Here is a 20,367-nt window from a genome sequence, read left to right as displayed (position 1 = left end):
AGACGCATTCGTAATCATAGGCATGAACTTCCCAGGAAAAAAAATTGAGCGCCAAATCTCTATTCAAACTGCGGTTGGATGGAGAAACAATGACAGATTGAGACAAGAGTTTTTTGTTTTTGTTTTATTTCGACGAATCGACGCTCCACAGGTTGTGCAGCTGCTACTGCCACCTCTTTGGGGTTAAGAGAACAAAGCGGCTGCCAAGAAAACAAAAACAAATTAAATTTGTCTTTTTTAAAAAAAAGGGGGAAAATCAAGTCAAATCAGATGAAACCGGTTTGCGATGTTATATGGCCGATGACAGGTCGAGTCTCTCGCAGACATCCACCAGCGCAATTTGTCCGCAATTTTTTTTATTTTCTTATTTTTTATATATACTGCACTTATCATCTATTATGTATTCAATCATCGGTTGCCACATTCGCCCTACATGGACCTCATTATTTTATCTGATGTTACGGATTCTTATTTCTTTCCTCCTCCTTTTGGGTGCATGTTTCTTTTTCAACTTTGCTGTGTGTTGCGAGAAAAACCCACGGGGCCGTGATGATGACAAATGCACGTCCGGATGAGAACCCGGAAGAAACCTCAAAGCTACGCGCACCACTTACTCCGGATGATGGAATTAGCCCAATAATATAAATATAACAAGAAAAACCGTGAAATATAATAAAATGATATTTCCAAGAAATTCAGAATATAAAACCTGTTTAAAACTTTATGGTTCGACGATATTTTCAATTGACAAAAAAAAAAAAAAGGAATAAAAAGGGATGACAACCAGGTATTGGTCAGTCACGGCTCTTCTTTTCAATCGACTATTGCCATATTTGTCATCATCACGAGGACGCTCTTGTCGTCCGTGTCCGAGTTCTATGATGTTTTGAATACATAACGGATATTTGGCTCCCGAACGACGAATAATAAACAATGATATGCACAAGGTAAAAGAAAGAAACAACACAAAAAATCTGCTCGATGGAATAATAAACTCTACATTTTTACAAATAAATAAAACAATCAACGGCTACAGAATTCCCAGAACAAACGGTTATTGCGCACCTTTCAAGTGCTTATGCTAAAAAAAAAGGATAAAAATAAATAATTCCATCACATTCACAGATTTAAAAAAAAATACAAATTAATTCACGGCTATTCTTCTATCGTGCATACAAGTAGCTAGTACTACGGTATATAACCATCGGATTGAGCGGCCTTCACCTTGCCCTACATCCTCCCACCGAAAAGTCATCCAGCAAAGTGTTGCTGCTGCCGTAGTATAGAGACGGCCACGGGCTAACACATCTTTTGATAACAATAGAAAATTGATGGTAAAAAACCCCTAGCCCAGTCACATTTTTTGAATTGTTCTGGCTCACGGCTGGAGCAAGAGCAAGATCCTATTTGGAAGAGTTTCTTTATTCCCTATACCGCAGTATTTATTAGATCTTGCTTCTTCTTCTTCTTCTCTATAATATCAGCCATAAAATAAAAGAGAACTCGATTGGTCAAGAGCGATCCCGTTAACATCGTTTCCTGCCCAAAGAAGCGTCCGTTTATACGTACGTTGTAGTACGCTCAATGTTTGTTTTCTTTCTCTCCCCACCGACTAAAAAAGCTGATGGATTCAAAATGTCCAAGAACCAACAACACAAAAAAGAAGAAGAAGAAGAGAAGCAGCACGCACCACCTGGAGGCGGTGCCAGTTGAACCCTATTTCACGAAACGGTTGTCCTGATGCACTCCAAACCGCGCGTCTCACATCCTCATTTGCATGCGCAGACGGTTGGGGGGAGCGGGAAGAGAGGTTTCGTAACAGCCATCAACCTGCTATAGTTATTTCCATCATGGCCCGTAGGCCTATGAAGTCATACGCTCGTTCGCTGTTGACCAGGTCACGCGGGAATCAAAAAAAAGGGGGTGAAAAGGAGGAGGAGGAACGACGACGAGCAACAACAGCTCAGACAAAGAAAGAAGAAAGAAAAAGACTTGAGTCATCCTCGGGGCTTGTCAATATTAACACACCCTGTTGACCGCCATCCGTATAACTGTATCTGTATATATACACTATACAGTATCAAAATCTTTCGTGATGTTTTTTTTTTCTTTCTTCGCTCTTCTCGCTCTCTCTACTTTTTCGAACGATAATATTCAGGCCAACACTTTTAAAATTGTAGAGTTAAAAACATGATGGTCATGTATTTTTTTCTCTTGGCAACAAAGAATGAGGTCCGTACGAAATATGGTCGTCATTATTTAATGCACTTATTTTATTCCATCGTGGGAATTGTAGAGTGTACAAGAATTTTCTCCCTTTTTCTTTTGTTTGCTCAAATAAGCGCTTTGTGGATTAGCGTTTGTATGGGCCGCTATTTGACACAATCGCCAAAGCAAAAATTCAATTATTAAATCTCAATTGTTTTTTTTCTGTGGAATGTATAGGCTCATAATATTTAATTTCGTACAAATTGAAAAGAGAAACTTGGTTGTTTAATGGAACAATAAGACGACGAGAGATCCTAATTGAACACGACGGAGGAAAGCGACATTTTACAGGCGTGCCAATTCTTTTTTTTTTACACCCATTTTGTTATCGATTCACGTTTGTGATAATTGAGCGGGGAATGACGTCACACGACCGCAGTTATTATTATTATTTTTTATATTTTGTTCAACCACAAACCACCGAGGCGCATGTAACGTGCGGGTTAAGCTCGATAGTTTTCACAACTTGATCCGACGTTTTCACCAGTCCATGGGATGTAGTGCACCAGCAAACAGGCAGGCGAGCGGGGTTTTTTTCTTTCTTCATTTCCCATTGTTGTATAACATCTAGCTTTAAGCAACTCATCGTCATTTCGAGTTTGAGCGCACCATATAACTATCCAGCGTCCCTTCTACTATATACACGAGAATCTAATATAACGCCGTCATCTATATTAAAGTACAGAGCGGAGAGAGATGCTATTGCTTTTGTGGTAGGTTGTTATCAACAGCGAGCCAACCAGCTCGGGTTTTCCTTGTTTTCTTTTTTCTCCTAACGTTCCCAATGACTTGGTCTCTGTTATATTTATAAGTCGAACCCCTCCAGCAGGTTCTTCGTGTGTACAAGCGTTGATTGAATATCAATGTCAGCTGTCAGTGAGTCCGGTATATATCTTTTGGTAATCATAATAATATCAAACGGAGTTAGATTTCCACTCCGCCTTTACCGTTAACCCCAAACGCAACCCGCAGTCGACGGTCGTTGATGTAATAGGCGCGATTCAAATTCAATTACCTATGTCTGATACCATTTATTATGCATTTTTGTTAAAATAAATAACGCTGAATTAGATCGCCAAGACACTCAGGGGAAATAACAACAGAGCTATTCGGTTACGAAACAAATGCGTCCCACTTGAGTCGGACTCTCTCGGGTTAATATCTTAGACTTGCGACGGAATTACGATTTATACTCAGGTCTGTTTTGAAATGGTGCTATAGCTCAATTGAACATTATTAAATAAGTTGCGACACGAGTGAGAGAGAGAGAGGAGAGAAAATAATTACATACGTACCAAACATGGAAATGAGGCCACTGACTAGTAATACTGACAGCTTGTTTTTTTTTTTGCGACATATTTTCAATGGATACGAGGACGACAAAAAAATTGAATTCACATGAAACATAGCTAATTTAAAAAAATCTAAATGGAAGAATATAAACAGCGATTTAAAGGACACACGGAATGCTAGTCTGATTTTAAGGATCGAGTCACTGATTTTTGTTGAAACTGGAGGAGATGCAGCATCTCCACCGCCATGCGGATTTTGAAGTTGGTAGAATTTGGTCAGCTGCTCTGCGGGTTGAAATGGCCAAGATATCGGTAGTAGAGGGTGCGGGCCTGGCTGAGGACGCGCTCCAGGTTGTGTTTGCGAACCAGCCGGTCGAAATGCATGGCCATTTCGTTGCTGTCCAAGGATCGGTTGATGATGGAATCGCGGTGTTGAAGCAGCACGGTGAGGCAGAGGAATATAAGAAAGGGATTGCCACATCCCAGCACGTCTGGCGAAGGAAGACTTGGTCTGACACCACTTCTCACGTAGTTGAGATGGGTCGTGGGCTGGCTGGATGTGGCAACAGCAGCGGCAATGGCAGCAGCAGCCTCTGTGGCTTCTTCACAAGAACCAATGACTTCGAAATCCTGCAGGGAACTGTCCTCGAGCGGGCAAGAAGGGGACACACTCGGCTGTGCTTCAGGATCCTTTGAATTCATTAACGACGAAAGGGCACTAGATAAATGCTCGACACTGGAAGCGGCCAATGGACTATGCTGCACTTCTTCTTTGACAGACTCGCCATTCGCTTGAGCAGGATCACGGGGAGATTCGGTAAACTCTTTAGGTTTAAAAGGATCGGCGGCAAGAGATTCTAAATGATTGGGACTCATTTTATCATAGGGAGCAAAGACATCGTCCAATTCCGGTTCCATTTTGGCCAGGTCCCAGCTGGGCGAACATAAAGACTGACTATCACGACTATTCTTCAGAGTGGAATGCAGGCCGGCTAGACCATCACTGGAGTTGAACGAAAAAGAAGAAGCTGGGGACGAGCTTTGACGACGAAGGCTGCAGACTTTTGTGTAAGGAGACTCTTTTATCCTAGTGGGAAGAGGAATCGGAGCCGAGGCCGTCGGCGCAAGATCGGGAATGCGCTCAAAAAGTGCTAATTTTTATTTAAAAAAAAAAAAAAAAATCAATAATAATTCCAGTTAACGATCAAGTCGAGAAGAATCGAATGTCCCAGTTACCTAATTCGTCTTGACGAGGGGATTTTGGTAAGGAGCTCCAAGTCACCTCCAACATGCGCAGAGCTTCGTCAAAAGCGAATTCCCGTTTCATCTCGAGCAACAACCAGCGGTAGCAAAACAACAAATCGATAGCCTGGTGGGAGAAAAAAGTTAGCGTTCATCAGCAAAAGATTCTAAAGACAAATTAATTTTACATTATGTCGCTGAAGGTAGGCGAAGAAAACTGGGTCATGATAGGCGATTGCACAACACAAGTGGTCGAATCTATTCGAAATCGTTTCTCCCATTACAAAATGTGACTGGGAAATGACGTGCACTTTGAATGATATTACTTTAAAGTCATAGTGGTCCCGGTGATGGAAAAATTCTCTTTGAGTCGTTCCATCAAGGCGGTAAATGCAATGTACGAATGTGCCTCGTTATCCATGACAAAGAGAATGGGACTGGCCACTGCAAGAAAAGTAAAAAGAAGGGACAATCAACGGAAAGAAAAAAAAAGTTACAAAGTCGACTTACTGTCACTCATTCCTTGGCAGTAGCCGGTTGTTGGATGCATGATAGCATAGCTGCGATTTCCAAAAAATCCAAAAGATAAGGTGTGGATTAAAAAAAAAGGTGTGCAAGGATGTGCATTTAAAAAAAAAAAGATATTTTGATCAAGCTCTTACGTGGTCAAAATGTTAAAGAGTTTTTCGACATTTGGGTTATCGTCTCCTCCACTATAAAACGGGTGTTGTCGATCAGTTCTAAGGACATCTTTTCTAACCATTGAAGTTATGTGTTGCAGCTCCTCCGTCATCTACAAAAGGGAAACACAAAAATAAAATTTGATTTCGAATTGGATTCAACAAAGAAAATTTTGCCACCTTTTTATTCTTGTAGTAAATCATCCATTCACTTTTCAGCCGCTGGTATTCTTCAGACTTTCTGCACATGTACTTCATCCTTTCACTCCCGTTAAGCCCGTACGGGTAGACATTTAAGAGGTGTTTCCATACCACGCGCCTAGAACAGACAACGAAAAGACCAAATGTCAGTTTTATAGCGACGCTATCAATCAATGCTATTTAATCAACCTGAGACTAGGTTCAAGACCGCCTTGGAAAATTCGTTGTTTGCACTCATCAGCCTTGACCAAAGTTCCCACTCCGTCACGGAAATCAGTAAATTCGGCATCAGTCAGAGGGGAAGTTGTTGCACCGACAGCAAATTCACCCGAGCTACCATTTAGATTTAAAGCTTGCTGCATAAGATTAATCGTTTTCCCAACCTGCAAAATCAATACAACCCAATAATAAACTCCGCTCAAAATTAAATTGAATAGAGATTTACTTTGGTCATAATCTTTGTTTGTATCGAAGGATCACTGCGGACTTCTTTGGGTTGAACGACTTTACAATCCGTCAATGGAATGTTAACAAGATCCCATTCTTCAACATGTTCCAAAGGTATGGGGTCAATTCTCAGACATAAACAGGGGTCGGCAGCCCTAAAAACAAAACATGTAAGAAAGTTTAAAATGGGAACGAAGCAAATATTTCGATAGAAAATTCAGGCAAACCTTTCGAACGCGGCTTCCAAGTCCCAGTCCGAGAGCAACTGAAGGAATACCTCTTGCCCACTGGGATCCTCGAAGCGATATTGAATTAGAAAATCAGATTTGATGTCAAACGCTCTGGAAATTAAGCTGTGAAGTGTTTCGAAATTAGTCAATTGCGGATCCAGACTGAATCGTCGATATTCAGGAACAACATGTCCGTCCACCCTCTGAAAAAATTAAATGAAACTATTGTTAAACAGATTCTTATCAGATAATGTAGATAAATAGTTTACAAACTTTTGAGTGTGAGCTGAATGAGGCCTTGACTCTCACAGGATCCCCCCATTTTCGTTGATTAAATAGAGGATACATCCCAGCTCTTGGTAGTGGATCAAGCCATGATCAATTATTCCTTCACGTGTGCATTTAGGTTGTTGGTCAAAAATCTTTTTTCGTTCTTTCGCCAAAAGCCAGCAAGCATCTACATAGAACACAACAGGTAAGACTGTGTACTGAATGTAGCCATTATGCAATTCAACGGTTATAAATATTTCAAGGAAAAATGGTGTGGTTTCCTGTTAGTACAAGCAATTCAAATTAAAACCACAAGGTGTTCACCCCACACAATAGAAGTAAACAAGATAGGACGCAATAAAATAAAAAAGGTTTCTAGTGATTAATAGACTGAAGTAAATACATTTGTGTTCAAGGTATTCTTAAAATTTAAAGTAATCAGATTCATACTCTTGGTCTCATTTGTGTCTCTCCCCAATGAATCATAACAACCACAGTGGCTTGTACATTAGAACACTTTTTGGAAAGCGGTAATCGTTGGACTATACTCACAAAAGGTATTGTGTGATATTTACCCGAAATTTAAAGAAAACAAGCAACCAAAATCATCGTAGAAAAAATGATTTGTAACAAACATTTCGTTGGCTGTTGATAGAATTACCGTTTCAGTTCCCTGGTAGGACTTACATGAAAAATCACGAGAAAACGGATGATCACGAGAAAAAAAGCTTATGACGTGTTTTAAGTCTACAACATGTTACGATTTTATGAGTAGATAGGAGTCGCAGGAGTCGGTAACTTCGTGAATTTAGTGAGAGGATGAGAAACAGCTGTGTACTAACTCTGAAGCCACCTGTCGGGCAACATACACACTGCAACACGTTCGAATTTCTGATTCTGAGTACGGAATTTGAAAATTGTCTTTTTTTCTAATGTTTACCAACAAATTGAAAGATTTTATTTTTTACTGATCCTTCAGTTTGCGTGATTTTATATTTTTTTAAAAAACTTTTTTAAAATTCTTTTCATCTTTTACTTTCCATTTTTTCCGTAGCCAAAGGATAAAGCTAGTGATGTTTCGTTATAACGATGACGGATAACGTGAAAAGTCCGTTAACGGACCTTTTTGGGTGTTCGTTAACTTAACGGATAACGCTAACGTCTGGAAAAAACACTAACGAAACATCACTAGATAAAGCCATGGATAAAGCTGGTAAATCAGAGCCTTAAATTAGTGATGTGACGTTAGTCGATTTTTGAAACGTTTAAGTTATCCGTTAAAGTTAACGGAGCTTTACTTTTTGACGTTAAATTAACGCGTTAATTAACGCGTTAATTTATAGCGTCCGTTAACGTAAGTTAAACGTTATTTTCAACGTTATTTTCTGAATAAATACAAGTTAGAATATAAGTCACGGTCTTGATTAGTTTTATTACGGTTATCAGGTAGATCCATTAAATAATTAGGCATTTTCTCATTTGGATATTTCGCTGTTCTAATGAGAAAAAAGAAACTGCGAAAAACAAGGAGGAAAGTAAACAAGACTTAAAAAAAAAGGGGCCTTAATAGGTCTTTGTTACAAGTAAGGAACACTTTTGCTGCCAAAGTGACTCCTGTTGTGCGATTCTTTCTCCCCAGTGTATGCCATCCAGACGCAGAAAACTCACGTTCGGCAGCTGCCGAAGAGATTGAACTGATATAAAACACAACAAATTTATCGTGCTGAATAATATATACCTGATGAAGAGTCTGTTGCTTTAAATCAGGTTTCTTTTTTTCCTTCGACAACTTAGTCTTCTTACTTGCAGTAGCTTCTTGATTATCAGACACATCTTGAAGATATTTAGGATATAAATCTTTCAAATGAATTGCTTTTTTGATGTGGTTTATTAGATTTGAGCTATTTTTTCCTGCAAGCTCAGCTTTACAAGTTTTGCACACACTTGTTTTCGACTTTTGGTTGAAAAAAAAATAATTGTGAATGACGCTTCTTTTACGTAGATTAGCAGGGACAAACTGAATAGATTGCCCTTCATCTTCGGAGGAATTCTCTGATTCACTCATTTCAATCAGTACAATCAGTCAATCACTAAAAAATGAACTTTATTAAAGCATTCAAAAACACATTGAGTACTTCTAAATGTCTAGCAGACTACGAACGTACGCTGAGCTGTGTAAGTAATAAGTAGAAATTTAAATTTTTACAGTAAACCTAAACAAAAAAAATGAAAAAACCTAAACACAGCGTTGCATTTTCAGCTAAAAAATAAATAAAATAACGTTGAAATTAACGCATGAAAATTTCAAAACGTTTAAGTTATCCGTTAAAGTTAACGGACCCCAAAAACCTCCGTTAACGTGATGTTCACGTTAACCGTTAAAGTTAACGTCACATCACTACCTTAAATCGAAGCGAACGCAACGGAGCAGTTTCACATCTGACGTTGCCAGATCTGGAAATCTCATTTGTGTCCAAAATGGCCAATCAGCGTACAGCCAGAGCTATAGGGCTCTTTCGGATCTGTTTTCTTTTGCCGTTTTATCTGGCAACACAGCATGGCTCCGTTCCTTGGTAGCGCGAGAACGGGGAGAAGAGGGAGAATAGGACGGAAAAAAGGGGGTTTTTCGGTGCGGTTGAGTGGGATATTGCTTATTAAGGATGCTCAGGGTTCTGAAAAACTGAATTTTAAGTACTATTGCGCCACTGTGTAGTTTTTGCGTCCGTTTAGACAAGGCCTTTGCCGTGACTGGCATAGACTTCGCCGGGCCATTTACCATCCGTGGTCTACCTGGCCAGTCAGAATCAAAAGCCTACATTTGCCTCTTCACCTGTACCACTTCCGGTGCCATTATCTCGAGCTCGTAGAGGACCTCTCCACAGCTAATTTCATTTTAGCATTCCGCAATTTCATCTCTCATCACTTTAAGCCCAAGATGGTGATTTCGGACAACGCCACTACCTTCGAGAGTGCCACCCGCGTCCTCAAGAAGCTCTACGACAATCCAGAAGTAACAAGATATTTTTCTGATTGTTAAATTGAATGGCCCTTCATACCAAAGCGTGCACCGTGGTACGGTGGGTTTTGGGAACGTCAAGTTGGACTCACAAAAGACGCCCTCAACAAGATGCTAGGACGAACGAAGCTCAAGTTCAACGTATTCCGGACCGTCATTGCTGAGATTGAGGCCATTTTAAACGACTGACCCTTAACGTACGTATCATCGTATCTTAAGGAGCTTCAAGCGCTCACACCCTCTCATCTTCTCTATGGGAATCGTTTGACGTCTCTTCCGTACGACCCGTCTATGGAAGACTTCTTTTGGATCCTACTTTTAGCGAGAAACCCTCTCACCTCCTGGATATCTTTTCCCGTCTTCAAAAGATCCTGAATTCATTTGGGAAACGCTGGCAAAAGGAATACTTGACTAGTCTTCGTGAAAGACACAATGTGTCTAACAAACGATTCGAATTCACCGTCAAAATTGGCGATGTAGTTTTCGTCCACAACGAGGGCCCAAGACTGGAATGGAAATTAGCTGTAATCGAAAAGCTAATCATCAGCCCAGATGGGGAATTCAGAGCTGCCGAGATCCGCACAGCTGGAGGGAAAACCACCCGCCCGATCTCAAAACTCTACCCCTTGGAAGTTTCTGAAACCATCGAGATTTCAAGCCCTTCAACCCAGTCCGATTCAAATGTTCCTGTTCCAGCAGTAAAGCTGTTCCATTGCAGCAAAGGAGCGGATCCGGAACATGGCAGAAGAGTTTAAAGCTTCCGGGCCGGGAGTATGTCGGAAACATTATTTCCCTCCCAAATTCATGTTGCAACGTTGCACCCCCCCTCCAATTTTTTGCTACCCATTCTCATCCCCTAATTGCTAGAGCCCCCCTTACTTTGGTCTAGAAAGACAGAACACGTCCCGCTCTCTCACAGACTGGACGTTGGCTCTTTCACTCTCTTGCGTCTAATCTCTCATTCCTTTTCTAAGTTTAATTCCCCAATGTATTCTGTCTTTGCAATACAAGATCGAAACAGAGTCGTAAATTTCTCGACATTTGGCCTTAAAATAATTTTCTTGCGTATTCTCGCCTAAAATTAAAGATCAATCATGAAACCTACAAATTCATGAATTCTTTGGTAGGAAATGTCTTGCCTGCTTTTTCACCAGCCTTTTTTCTCAATTAAGGCTAACTGCCTTTTTTGGCCTCCGTTTCTTTTTCAAGATCGTAATCTTGATCAGGGATGGGCAATGGATAAATTCTTTTATGCGCATTTTGTATTTTGTCAACAAGCCAACTATGCAAATTTTGCATGACAATTTCAACTAGCAGGCCTATGAAATAAGACAATATGTGAGAAGAGACGGTTACATGTGTGATGTGACTAACCAAACTTTGTTGAGAAATGAACTCGAAAAATGACACTCAGCAGCAGACGACCATATGAGCCATCACACACAGCGCAGCAGCTCTCCGTCGTCCTATAATTTCGGCCAAGCAGTTGGTGTTCTCCATCAGGTCCCTTTAACTACGAGCCTTAATTTTCGTAAATAAGGGCTAACTGCCTTTTTTTGGCCTCCTTTTCTTTGACAGGATTGTAACCCTGATCAGGGATGACCAATATAGTCCTTTGATGTGCACTTGTAGTCGTCCAGAATAAATGCTTTTCCACGATATTTTCCACACCAGCTCATCTAAATTAAAATTGTGAACATAATGAAATAACCTCGGAAACAACTTATTCGAACACGAAAACAATGAAACTTTCCTTTGTGACCAGCTACTATCTCCAGCGATCCAGCGTCAGGAGCATACCAGAAGCTACTCCATTCAAGGGTTTGGAAGTAATTGGACAACAGCTTGTTCCATTCAAGAAGGATTATTGTAAGAGGAGGAAGAAGACAATCTTAATGGAATTAAAACAAGAAAAACAATCAACTGGTTGTGATGGAAATTACATTCCCCCAGACAACGAAGAGGTTGTCCCTGTTGAGGAACAAATAAAAGCCATCGATCAACTTCCTAAGGAAGCAGTTAAAATACCAACCTATAAGAAAACGAAGTTGCCTTAAGTGGAGAACTAATTGTTGGAAGAACTTATCACTATGATGAGAAATTTTATCACAACCATACAGATTCTTTTTCTAATTTAATCTTATATAATAGAATATTCCACGAAAAATAATAAACTGGTGGATATCGCAAATATTGAGCGTGCGTTTAGCACAGCAATTGACATTTTGTGTTTGAAAAATGTAATGTTCATATCTTGGGTATGGTTTCCGAGTCCAACAAGGAAAAAAAAATGAATTTTTTTTGGATTTCATTTGAATTTTTAAAAATATTTACTGTTTCATTTGGATTTCCCGATTATTATTATGATTTATTGATTTGATTTTAAATTAATTTGATGGGATACCATTTGGGTGGATTTTATTTTAAAAGTACCAAATCCAATACACGGTCTAATTAATTACATAAAAAATTATTTTAATCCACCAACGCCAAAGATTGGTTAAAAAATTCTTGTATTGTGTGTGTAGTGCGTGTTGATTGGTTAAAAAATATTCAAGTAGGCAACTGGAGAAACCAAAAACTTTGACAACCATGCCATTTCCACAAAGATATAAAATGAGTCGTTTTTGGTATAGCAGGTTTACATAATGCTTGAATGTTTTTAGTGAAGCTACTGGACCTTTATTATAATTTTTCTTTTTTTTTGTTGTTAGGTCCATTACTGAGACATTTTCAACTTCGGACATTATTCTAAAAATTTTAACGAGCGTGCCTAGCACTTCTTCTTCTGGCCTTAGAAGGTTTCGAATAAAAAAGCAGAAGTTGAACAAATGGGCCATGAATCCCACAGTCGTTCATCAACTAGGGAAATAAGTTCAAGAACACTGCAAATGAACACAGAGAAATGATATTGCCATTAACCTTTCCAAACTGATAAAACTTTGGTATTACGTCCGTCAACGTTGGTTGGTAACATTTCCATGTATGTTAAATGTTACTTAAAGTATCTTTATTAATTATTCCATTGCAACTTTATTACTTTGTTTACTTCTGGGATGCCAAATCAGACAAGTTGTATGTTTGGCTGTGGTAAGTGGGAACAGATAGAATGTTCGCGTAAAAGATAATCCCCCACTCCAAAAGTGAATTTTGTTGCACATTCATTATATGTTTTCAATAAGTAGGATAGAAGAATGGCCGAAAAGAATATATTTTTGTGAAAAACATTTGACGAAATATAGCAGAGTATGCAGTTAACATTTGGTTTCAGGTAACTTGCGATATTTTAAGTACCCATTGATATGATTAGTAACAACCATATTTTTTATTATTTCCCCTTAAAGGTAAACTACTATTTACATGTTTTTAACTAAAGATGTGGACTGGAGACCAACACGTAACCTTGTTAAACATTTCATTAGAATGGCCATAATTGCAACAAGAAAAAATTGCTCTCTAAGAAGTAAGAAAAAGGTAATTTACTACGATGAGAGAAGAGGGTAAATTATTCATGAAAATTATTTCAGTTGTGGTATGACTTGACACATTTAATCATATTTTGCAATGTGTATAATATATGTCAGTGTGTAGAACTGAATTAACTGAGATTCCTGTGCTTATTCCGTCCGTCATGTTACTCCATAATTTACTTTTATAATGGCTTGTTGTTAGGACTTTAATTTTGTCTATCTTGTGAACACTTGAATTTATCAAAAAATGATTCCATCTAAGGATTCAGTTTTACCAGTGAAGTAACACTGTTACTTCACTGAGTGTGTAACTTAGGTGTTACTGTTCGAACTGTTCAGGTCAAACAGGTCGGTCAATGGATGAGGGAGCTGCACTTTTTTTGTTCAGGGGTGTAATCGTTACACGTTGATTTTTCTATTTTCAATGTAGCACAAGGATTTGACTCCAATTTAGGAGTTAAGAGTTTTCCTGCCGGCCGTACGTGAGTTTGATCTCGATCAAACTCATTGATGCGATTAATTTCCTGCGCCATCTAGCGGTCAATAAAACAAACACGTCGTAAAACGTGTAGCTATTTGTTCTTTAAGCTTTAAGAGTTAAGTTAAGACTTTCTTCAACCGTTTTATTTTTTTTATTTTGTGATTTATTGTATAATTTTGTACTGATATCTACCAAGCGATAATATTGTAATGAAACACACAAATAATTGATTTACTCTTCCGAACATTTATTGTTTTTTCCAATTATTCAGCATTTGGTTATCAACTTTAAAAAAGAGTAACATTTCAAAATGTATGTCGGTAAGTTGATATCTCTTCGCGGTAAATATTAGTCCTCCTTGACTAAAAAGCTTCTCGACTGCGGCGGAAGAAAGCAACGCCACGTTATATCGTCTAAAAAAATGTACATTATGGATGAATTAAGTACAAAGACAATAGGGCTACACAAAAAATAGCAACAGGAAACTTACTTATACATCTTCATGATGGTTAGAAACTGTTTAAGATCATCTAGATTCACGCACATCTTAAGGAACGTATCAACTTCGTCAATTACGTTTGATTTTGAATTCCGTTGGGTAATTGAGGCAAAAAATCCTTCGCGCGTCTCTGTGTCTTCTCCGGACTTGGATCTGTTATGGAAGAGGAGGTCCCGTCACTTGAATCGTCGGAACTATAAAGATCAAACATATTTAATTAAATAGAATTTGCGTCAGATTTTAACTCTTTATAAAACTTACGATTCAGACACGTTTTGTCCTTGAAACCGGGCAAATATTCCTTTGAGCAAAGTTTTTGCGCGACGAATATCTTCTTCATTATCTAACCAAGAAAATTTGAAAAAAAGGATTGTTAATGGTGAAGAAACGCAGTTCATTGTCTGAGAACATGTGTTGAAATCTAGAATTACTGTAAAAATATATTATTAATCTATTCAACTGTTTTAATCTCTTCAACAAATATTACCTAGCAGAGATAGCGTCAAGCAGTCCGGTGATTAGGGATTGACAATGAATAATTGACGCATCGTCTTGAAGTAAAACCAGTTTTTTTTAAAGAGAAATTGTAGGAAGTAGATAGCCCAAGCCGATATTCTTCTCGCCTTGCAACACGTCTAAGGCATCAGTGATGTATCGCATTATTCTTGTGTATTCCTTCATGAATTGCTCCTCGTTAGGGGTGAAAGGAGTGATACGTAGCTCATCAAACACTCTCTTCATGCCACGATTCTTCTTTCTCAGTAATCGTTCAATGCAGCGTATAGCGTAATATTCAGAGTTCCAACTAAATTCGTTCTTTTGAATGAAAAGTTGTCTAATGTGTTGCTTTATAATGTCAGAATTTAGAGAGCTTGATGTTTGTTTATTCAGCAACAGCTGAACTTTATGTAAAGTCGAACTTCTCAATTCTTGAAATGTGGGATCTGGAATCTTTAGTATGTCAGCCTGGGCTTTTAGACTCAACAGATGACAGGCACATTTGCGGTGCATAGGTAGAGTAGGATTCACAGCGTTAAAGACATTTTCTTGTCTGATTCTTGCGTCCAGAATTTCCCCAAGATCCAAATATAACATGTCTTCTAGATTGTTCCAAGGCATCTTCTTTTTCTTCATAATTTGGGACATGAGATGCATCCCCTCTCGCCCGAAACGCCTTTAAAAAATTAGAACCACTATCCGTTGTTGCCCCACGCAGTTTGTCGACAACTTCAAATTCCTTGTGTAAATCTACAATCATGGTGGTCAAAACATCATAAGTATGACGCCCTTTTATCCGTCGTATGGCAAGACAGGCACTTCTTCGTGTTAAGGATTCGCGGTCAAACCAATGAATAGTCTCCCCGAGATACGATTTTCTTCTACTAGTCCAGGCATCAATGGTCGATGCTGCATCTGTAAATTCGCCAAGGCAATCAATTAGCTGTAACCTTCTTTCATTGTATAAAGTCTCCAGTCTCTCTGTAAAAAAACTTCGTCCGTGTAAAACTAGATTTCGGGATAGATTATGAACTAGTTGCTGGAAACCCGGTTTCTCGACGGTATATATAGGTAACACGTCAACAATGAGGAAATTCTAAAAAGAAATATTTACATTAATGAAAGAAATACATTACAGTCTACAGTACCTACCAGAAGTTTGGAAACGCGCGAGAGGAGCGGAGAGAAGCTTATGTAAAAAGCCGATTTTCGCCGCGTTCCCAAAAAATCTGGTTTTTGACGGAGGGTGTTGAAATTTTTTTTTGAAGTAGCCATAATAGTTGGCTACTTCCTGAATTTTTTTCAGATTTTTATATCTAAGGGGAGGGCATCTACAAATGGATGTAAAAGTTTGGAAACACGCTGTAGAAGCGTATTAAAAAGTGGCTACTTTGCCGCTCTCTAATTAGGGAAAAAATAGCCCTACAAAGACGCCAAAAAAAGCAAAATAAAGAACTTCGTTAGTTCTATGACAAGCGTCATTTTCAAATTTTTTGAGTTTCATTTAATATAATGAATTTTAATTTGAAAATGAGATTTGTCATTTTTGCCCATTTCTCACCTTCTATCCCACCCCTCGGTGTTGTCGCGATTTCTCCTTTGTTTCATTTTCGTAGGAAGGGTAAATATCGCCTACTAGAGCAAAGGCGAAAATTTCCCACCTCCGAAAATGAAAATGAAATATTAATGAATTGTTCATGGAAGGCTAGAAGGAAATTTTTTTGTGTTTTTGGAGGGTCTTGTCGGAAAGGTAAAGTACAAAATATGACATTTTTTACCAAAAAACTGAAACAAGGCTAAATTAAAAACTGCAGTCAGTGTCAGAATCTGCAGAGTGTTTAAAAATTTAAGAAATTATTAAGCTGTACAATACAAATGCATTACAATTTGTCAAATAACTCCGTGGATCAGAAATTGTTTCTTATTTGATTCAAATGGGTTTCATGTTGCTGTTTTCAACTCAGTCTGCGACTTACTAGTTGTTGAACAGCAAATAAATTTAAGAAGGAAATTTCGTAACATTACTCAAGAATGTTTTGGAATAGCAGATAAATTTAATGTTCCACCTTTCTCGAGGATAGAAATTTTGGACAAGTGTTATTACCTTTAATACATCAGCTTCATCAAATTATATAGATACCACAGCCTAAATATTTTTTTTTGTTCCGGTATAATCAATTTAAATATAATTTTTTTTTCGACTGAAAAACTTTGCTGTTTTCATCTTCCTACATGGATGAAGTAAAAATGAAACATTGATTTGTCACTTAGTTCAATTTTACCAGCTGGAATTGGACATTTAGGTCATTTACAATCAAAATCTTGAGAAATTCCAGTTATGAAATCCAAAACCCCTCTTCTTCTTTCGTAATGATTGCACGATACGTATGGTCTTGGAAGTGGACGCACCGTAATTGTACGTTATCGTTCGACAATAACTGTGCGATGACTATTGTATTTCAGCTGTTATTAAACAAACAGAAATAAATAAAGGATGGGGATCAGCAACTTGTTGTGAACGTCCCTTTTATATAATCAGATCCTTTTTTCTATCGTATTTACCCATTTTCTATTGCTTTTCTCTATATCCGGGATTTCCTGAGTATTAAAGCACGCCTGCCGGAAAAAATCACAAAAGAAAAAAAAATAATAATTATAAATTCTATTGCTAATTGGGCGGGTGGGATATAAGACAGTTGTTGTCTTCACTTATTCCGAACAATCCGCCGGTGATTATATTTATTTCAAGTAAGTAAATTTTGTTTCCCTATCAAAAACTGTCCCTGTTTGAGCATGAATTTTTTCCAGCGATGCCGGCAATTTTGTCTGTATGAAAGGAAAGCTTATCGCTGATAAATATATCAACAATCTTGGGGACATTCTTCTACCATCCACGGAGCCAATATTATTAAACCTTGGTTTGCGGGATAACGACGAGAAATTTAGTTACTTCTCCGGCCAGAAATAGGGGCAGATTAGAACCTGATAGAGAATGTATGGAGGAATGTTGTTAAAGATTCGGATTTTTTTTGGCACCCAACTTCGGACGAAGTTTTCGAAAGGGCTTGTTCAATTTAAAAAACGTATAGTGACCATCCAAACTACTGGAGAAAACTAGTGAATTCCATGGTTACTAGACTTCGACATGTTTATATAATAACGGAGGTTTGACTAACTATTAATATACATTTACTCCTGTCTTAATTTAAAAATGTGTTCCTTCAATACAGCTATTTAAAATTGATTGAAGACAAACCATTTGAACAAAAAAACCGCGATCGAAAAGCTAGAGGAAATTGAGCTCCAAGCGTGCATTTGTGGATGTTTTGAGGTTAATTTTCTGTGATTTTAAAACTTTTGTACTAAAGTTTTGTCTTTTGTCATCAATTCCGTCTGTGTGGAAATTGCTCCCTTCAAATCCGATCCACATCTAACATCTTTGGAAATTGGGTTTTTGGCGGCCACTAGCTCTTTTCGCAGTTTTGTCATTCGGTTTTCGAATAATCAATCAAAAGTTCAATGGCTACACTAGCCGCAGTCTAATCCTTCGCAAGTTGTTAGCAAAATTTAAAAATATCCCCTCTAATGTTGTTGCACGATGTTGTACCAAACTGCAACAGTCGCTTCGGTCCCAGCACTATTAATACCATAAAAAAAATAAAAAATGTCTTTATCTTACGTTCAATGGTGCTAAGGTGCCATTCTTGTTTTTACTGAACGCAGGTCTTGTCAATTCATTATTTTTAACGAGCTATTAAATACCTGATAATCAATAATTTCAAGTGTCACATTAAAAAACAAATTTATGAAACCGCAAGTTTTTGCAAAAAAATTATTAAAACAATTTTTTGTCAGCTCGGGTGCTATTAATAGAATTTTCTTTTTCGTTGAATGTATTTGAAAGTAAAATGCACGAAATACCAAACGTTTCTCACAGAATAAAAAAAAAATGAAATGAAATAACCTAGGATACGACTCGTGTTATTTCCGACAACTTGTTTCCACCATGCAAATTCTTTGAAACCTTTAAATACTTTTGAAACGGAATGTCGTCTTTACAGCTTTGGATAGTTTCAAAAAGTCTGTGTCAAATGTGTTTCCCTTCAGGAAGTGACTACATTGCAAAAATCAATTTTTACTTACAAAAATTTCAAGAACATTTAAAATTATTGATATATCGTTACTGATTTTGACTAAAAATTGAGAAATCTGCCTCTCTTTTATTGTTTATGAAAAAGTTGTCTTGTTACATAAGAAAATCAATGCTTAAAGAATGACAAAATAATTACCACTTAATGCCTCACGTCCAACGTTGACGCAAATAAAGTAAGGAGAGTAAGATTAAAGTAAGTAAGAGTAATATTTCTGACCTTCTTGTTTGCTCTCTGACAATGCAGTTAAGGCCTAACATTTGCAACTGGATGAACGCAAGATACACCTGAATGATAAAATTCTTTGTAATTCGATGTCTCTCTTGAATCAATTCTTCGCTGCATTCTTCTTCATATTCGTCGCTGATGAAAAAAACAAACAAACAGAATAGATTTGTATGTTATCCCTTAGTTTAGTAAGTGTTTCAAGACTGTTACTTAGTGCACGATTCTTTTCTGCATGAATTCTGATATTCTGGTTTGTTCTTGGATTTGTAGTACAGTCGACGAAGGCATCATTAGTCAATGGGAAAGGATTATGTTCAGCAGACTTAATACCTCTTGAACTTGTCTTTCGCTATTCAACAAATACGATAATTTGGGTTTGTAGTTTTACATTGTAATTCCTGTCCTTTTTCAGCAGTTCTTGATTTTTTTCTCACTTGCAATATTCATTTACACATGCGGAGACGAGTGATGCAAAGGAAAAGAGAGAAATAGGAAGTCAGGAAGCCGATCAAAACAATTTTGTTTAGGGGGAGGGAGGCACTGATAAGGTGAAAGAGGAGTCACGTTGGGCATTTCCCTTTTGCTGCGATTCAAGAAAGTTAAAGGTCAGTGAAATCGAAAATCGATTGCTAAAGCATCTTTCGTGCTCTTGTCGTCATGGATACGGTGAGGCTCTGAATTATTTCACAACTACGCCCTAGGTTCAAGATTTCAAATTTTACTTAAACTGTCGCAACTCATTTTACCAATTCTGAATTCGAAAAACATTTGGTTCGATAATCAATTTAAAAAAATGAAGTTGCACAAAAGATGACTTACCTTATGGCTTTTGCCATAATTAATATGTTTCAAGAGGAAAACTACAGTACCTACCAGAAGTTTGGAAACGCGCGAGAGGAGCGGAGAGAAGCTTATGTAAAAAGCCGATTTTCACCGCGTTCCCAAAAAATCGGGTTTTTGACGGAGGGTGTTGAAATTTTTTTTGGAAGTAGCCATAACAGTTGGCTACTTCCTGAATTTTTTTCAGATTTTTATATCTAAGGGGAGGGCATCTACAAATGGATGTAAAAGTTTGGAAGCACGCATTTTCGGAGGAAGGGTAAATATCGCCTACTAGAGCAAAGGCGAAAATTTCCCACCTCCGAAAATGAAACAAATGAGAAATCGCGACAACATCGCGGGGTGGGATAGAAGGGGAGATGGGCTAAAATGACAAATCTCATTTTCAATTTGAAATTCATTATATTAAATGAAACTCAAAAAAATTTGAAAATGACACTTGTCATAGAACTAACGAAGCTCTTCATTTTGCTTTTTTTGGCGTCTTTGTAGTGTTATTTTTTCCCTAATTAAAGAGCGGCAAAGTAGCCACTTTTTAATACGCTTCTACAGCG

At 37.9% G+C, this 20,367-nt stretch overlaps 2 protein-coding genes and 1 long non-coding RNA gene across 5 annotated transcripts in view; 1 reads left to right on the top strand and 2 right to left on the bottom strand.

Annotated features, from left to right (window-relative positions):
* LOC124312357 (collagen alpha-1(I) chain-like) overlaps positions 1 to 20,367 on the top strand; it is a 1,404,094-nt gene that overhangs the window by 281,520 nt on the left and 1,102,207 nt on the right. The window lies entirely within an intron of this gene.
* Positions 3,285 to 7,465, bottom strand: LOC124312304 (TBC1 domain family member 25-like). 3 transcript variants are annotated; one of them, XM_046776781.1, is made up of 12 exons: positions 7,206 to 7,465; positions 6,634 to 6,817; positions 6,358 to 6,563; positions 6,129 to 6,285; positions 5,873 to 6,066; positions 5,663 to 5,801; positions 5,465 to 5,595; positions 5,313 to 5,362; positions 5,129 to 5,246; positions 4,991 to 5,060; positions 4,797 to 4,929; positions 3,285 to 4,711 (listed from the first exon to the last, which is right to left on the bottom strand). In XM_046776781.1, the coding sequence occupies exons 2-12, from the start codon at positions 6,706 to 6,708 to the stop codon at positions 3,837 to 3,839; spliced, it is 2,148 nt and encodes a 715-aa protein (XP_046632737.1). In that variant the 5' UTR covers positions 6,709 to 6,817; positions 7,206 to 7,465; the 3' UTR covers positions 3,285 to 3,836. The 3 variants fall into 3 exon arrangements, with proteins under 3 accessions (XP_046632737.1, XP_046632736.1, XP_046632735.1); XM_046776780.1 differs by having other exon boundaries at positions 7,292 to 7,465; XM_046776779.1 differs by having other exon boundaries at positions 7,318 to 7,465.
* Positions 8,043 to 9,030, bottom strand: LOC124312541. Its single transcript, XR_006910532.1, has 2 exons — positions 8,369 to 9,030; positions 8,043 to 8,307 (listed from the first exon to the last, which is right to left on the bottom strand). It is a non-coding gene; the product is annotated as an uncharacterized LOC124312541 (long non-coding RNA).

The sequence above is a fragment of the Daphnia pulicaria genome, chromosome 8, assembly GCF_021234035.1.
Source record: "Daphnia pulicaria isolate SC F1-1A chromosome 8, SC_F0-13Bv2, whole genome shotgun sequence".
In the NCBI taxonomy this organism is placed as follows: domain Eukaryota; kingdom Metazoa; phylum Arthropoda; class Branchiopoda; order Diplostraca; family Daphniidae; genus Daphnia; species Daphnia pulicaria.
Note: the sequence above shows the minus strand (reverse complement) of the source record. Positions and strands in the feature narration are given on the sequence as shown.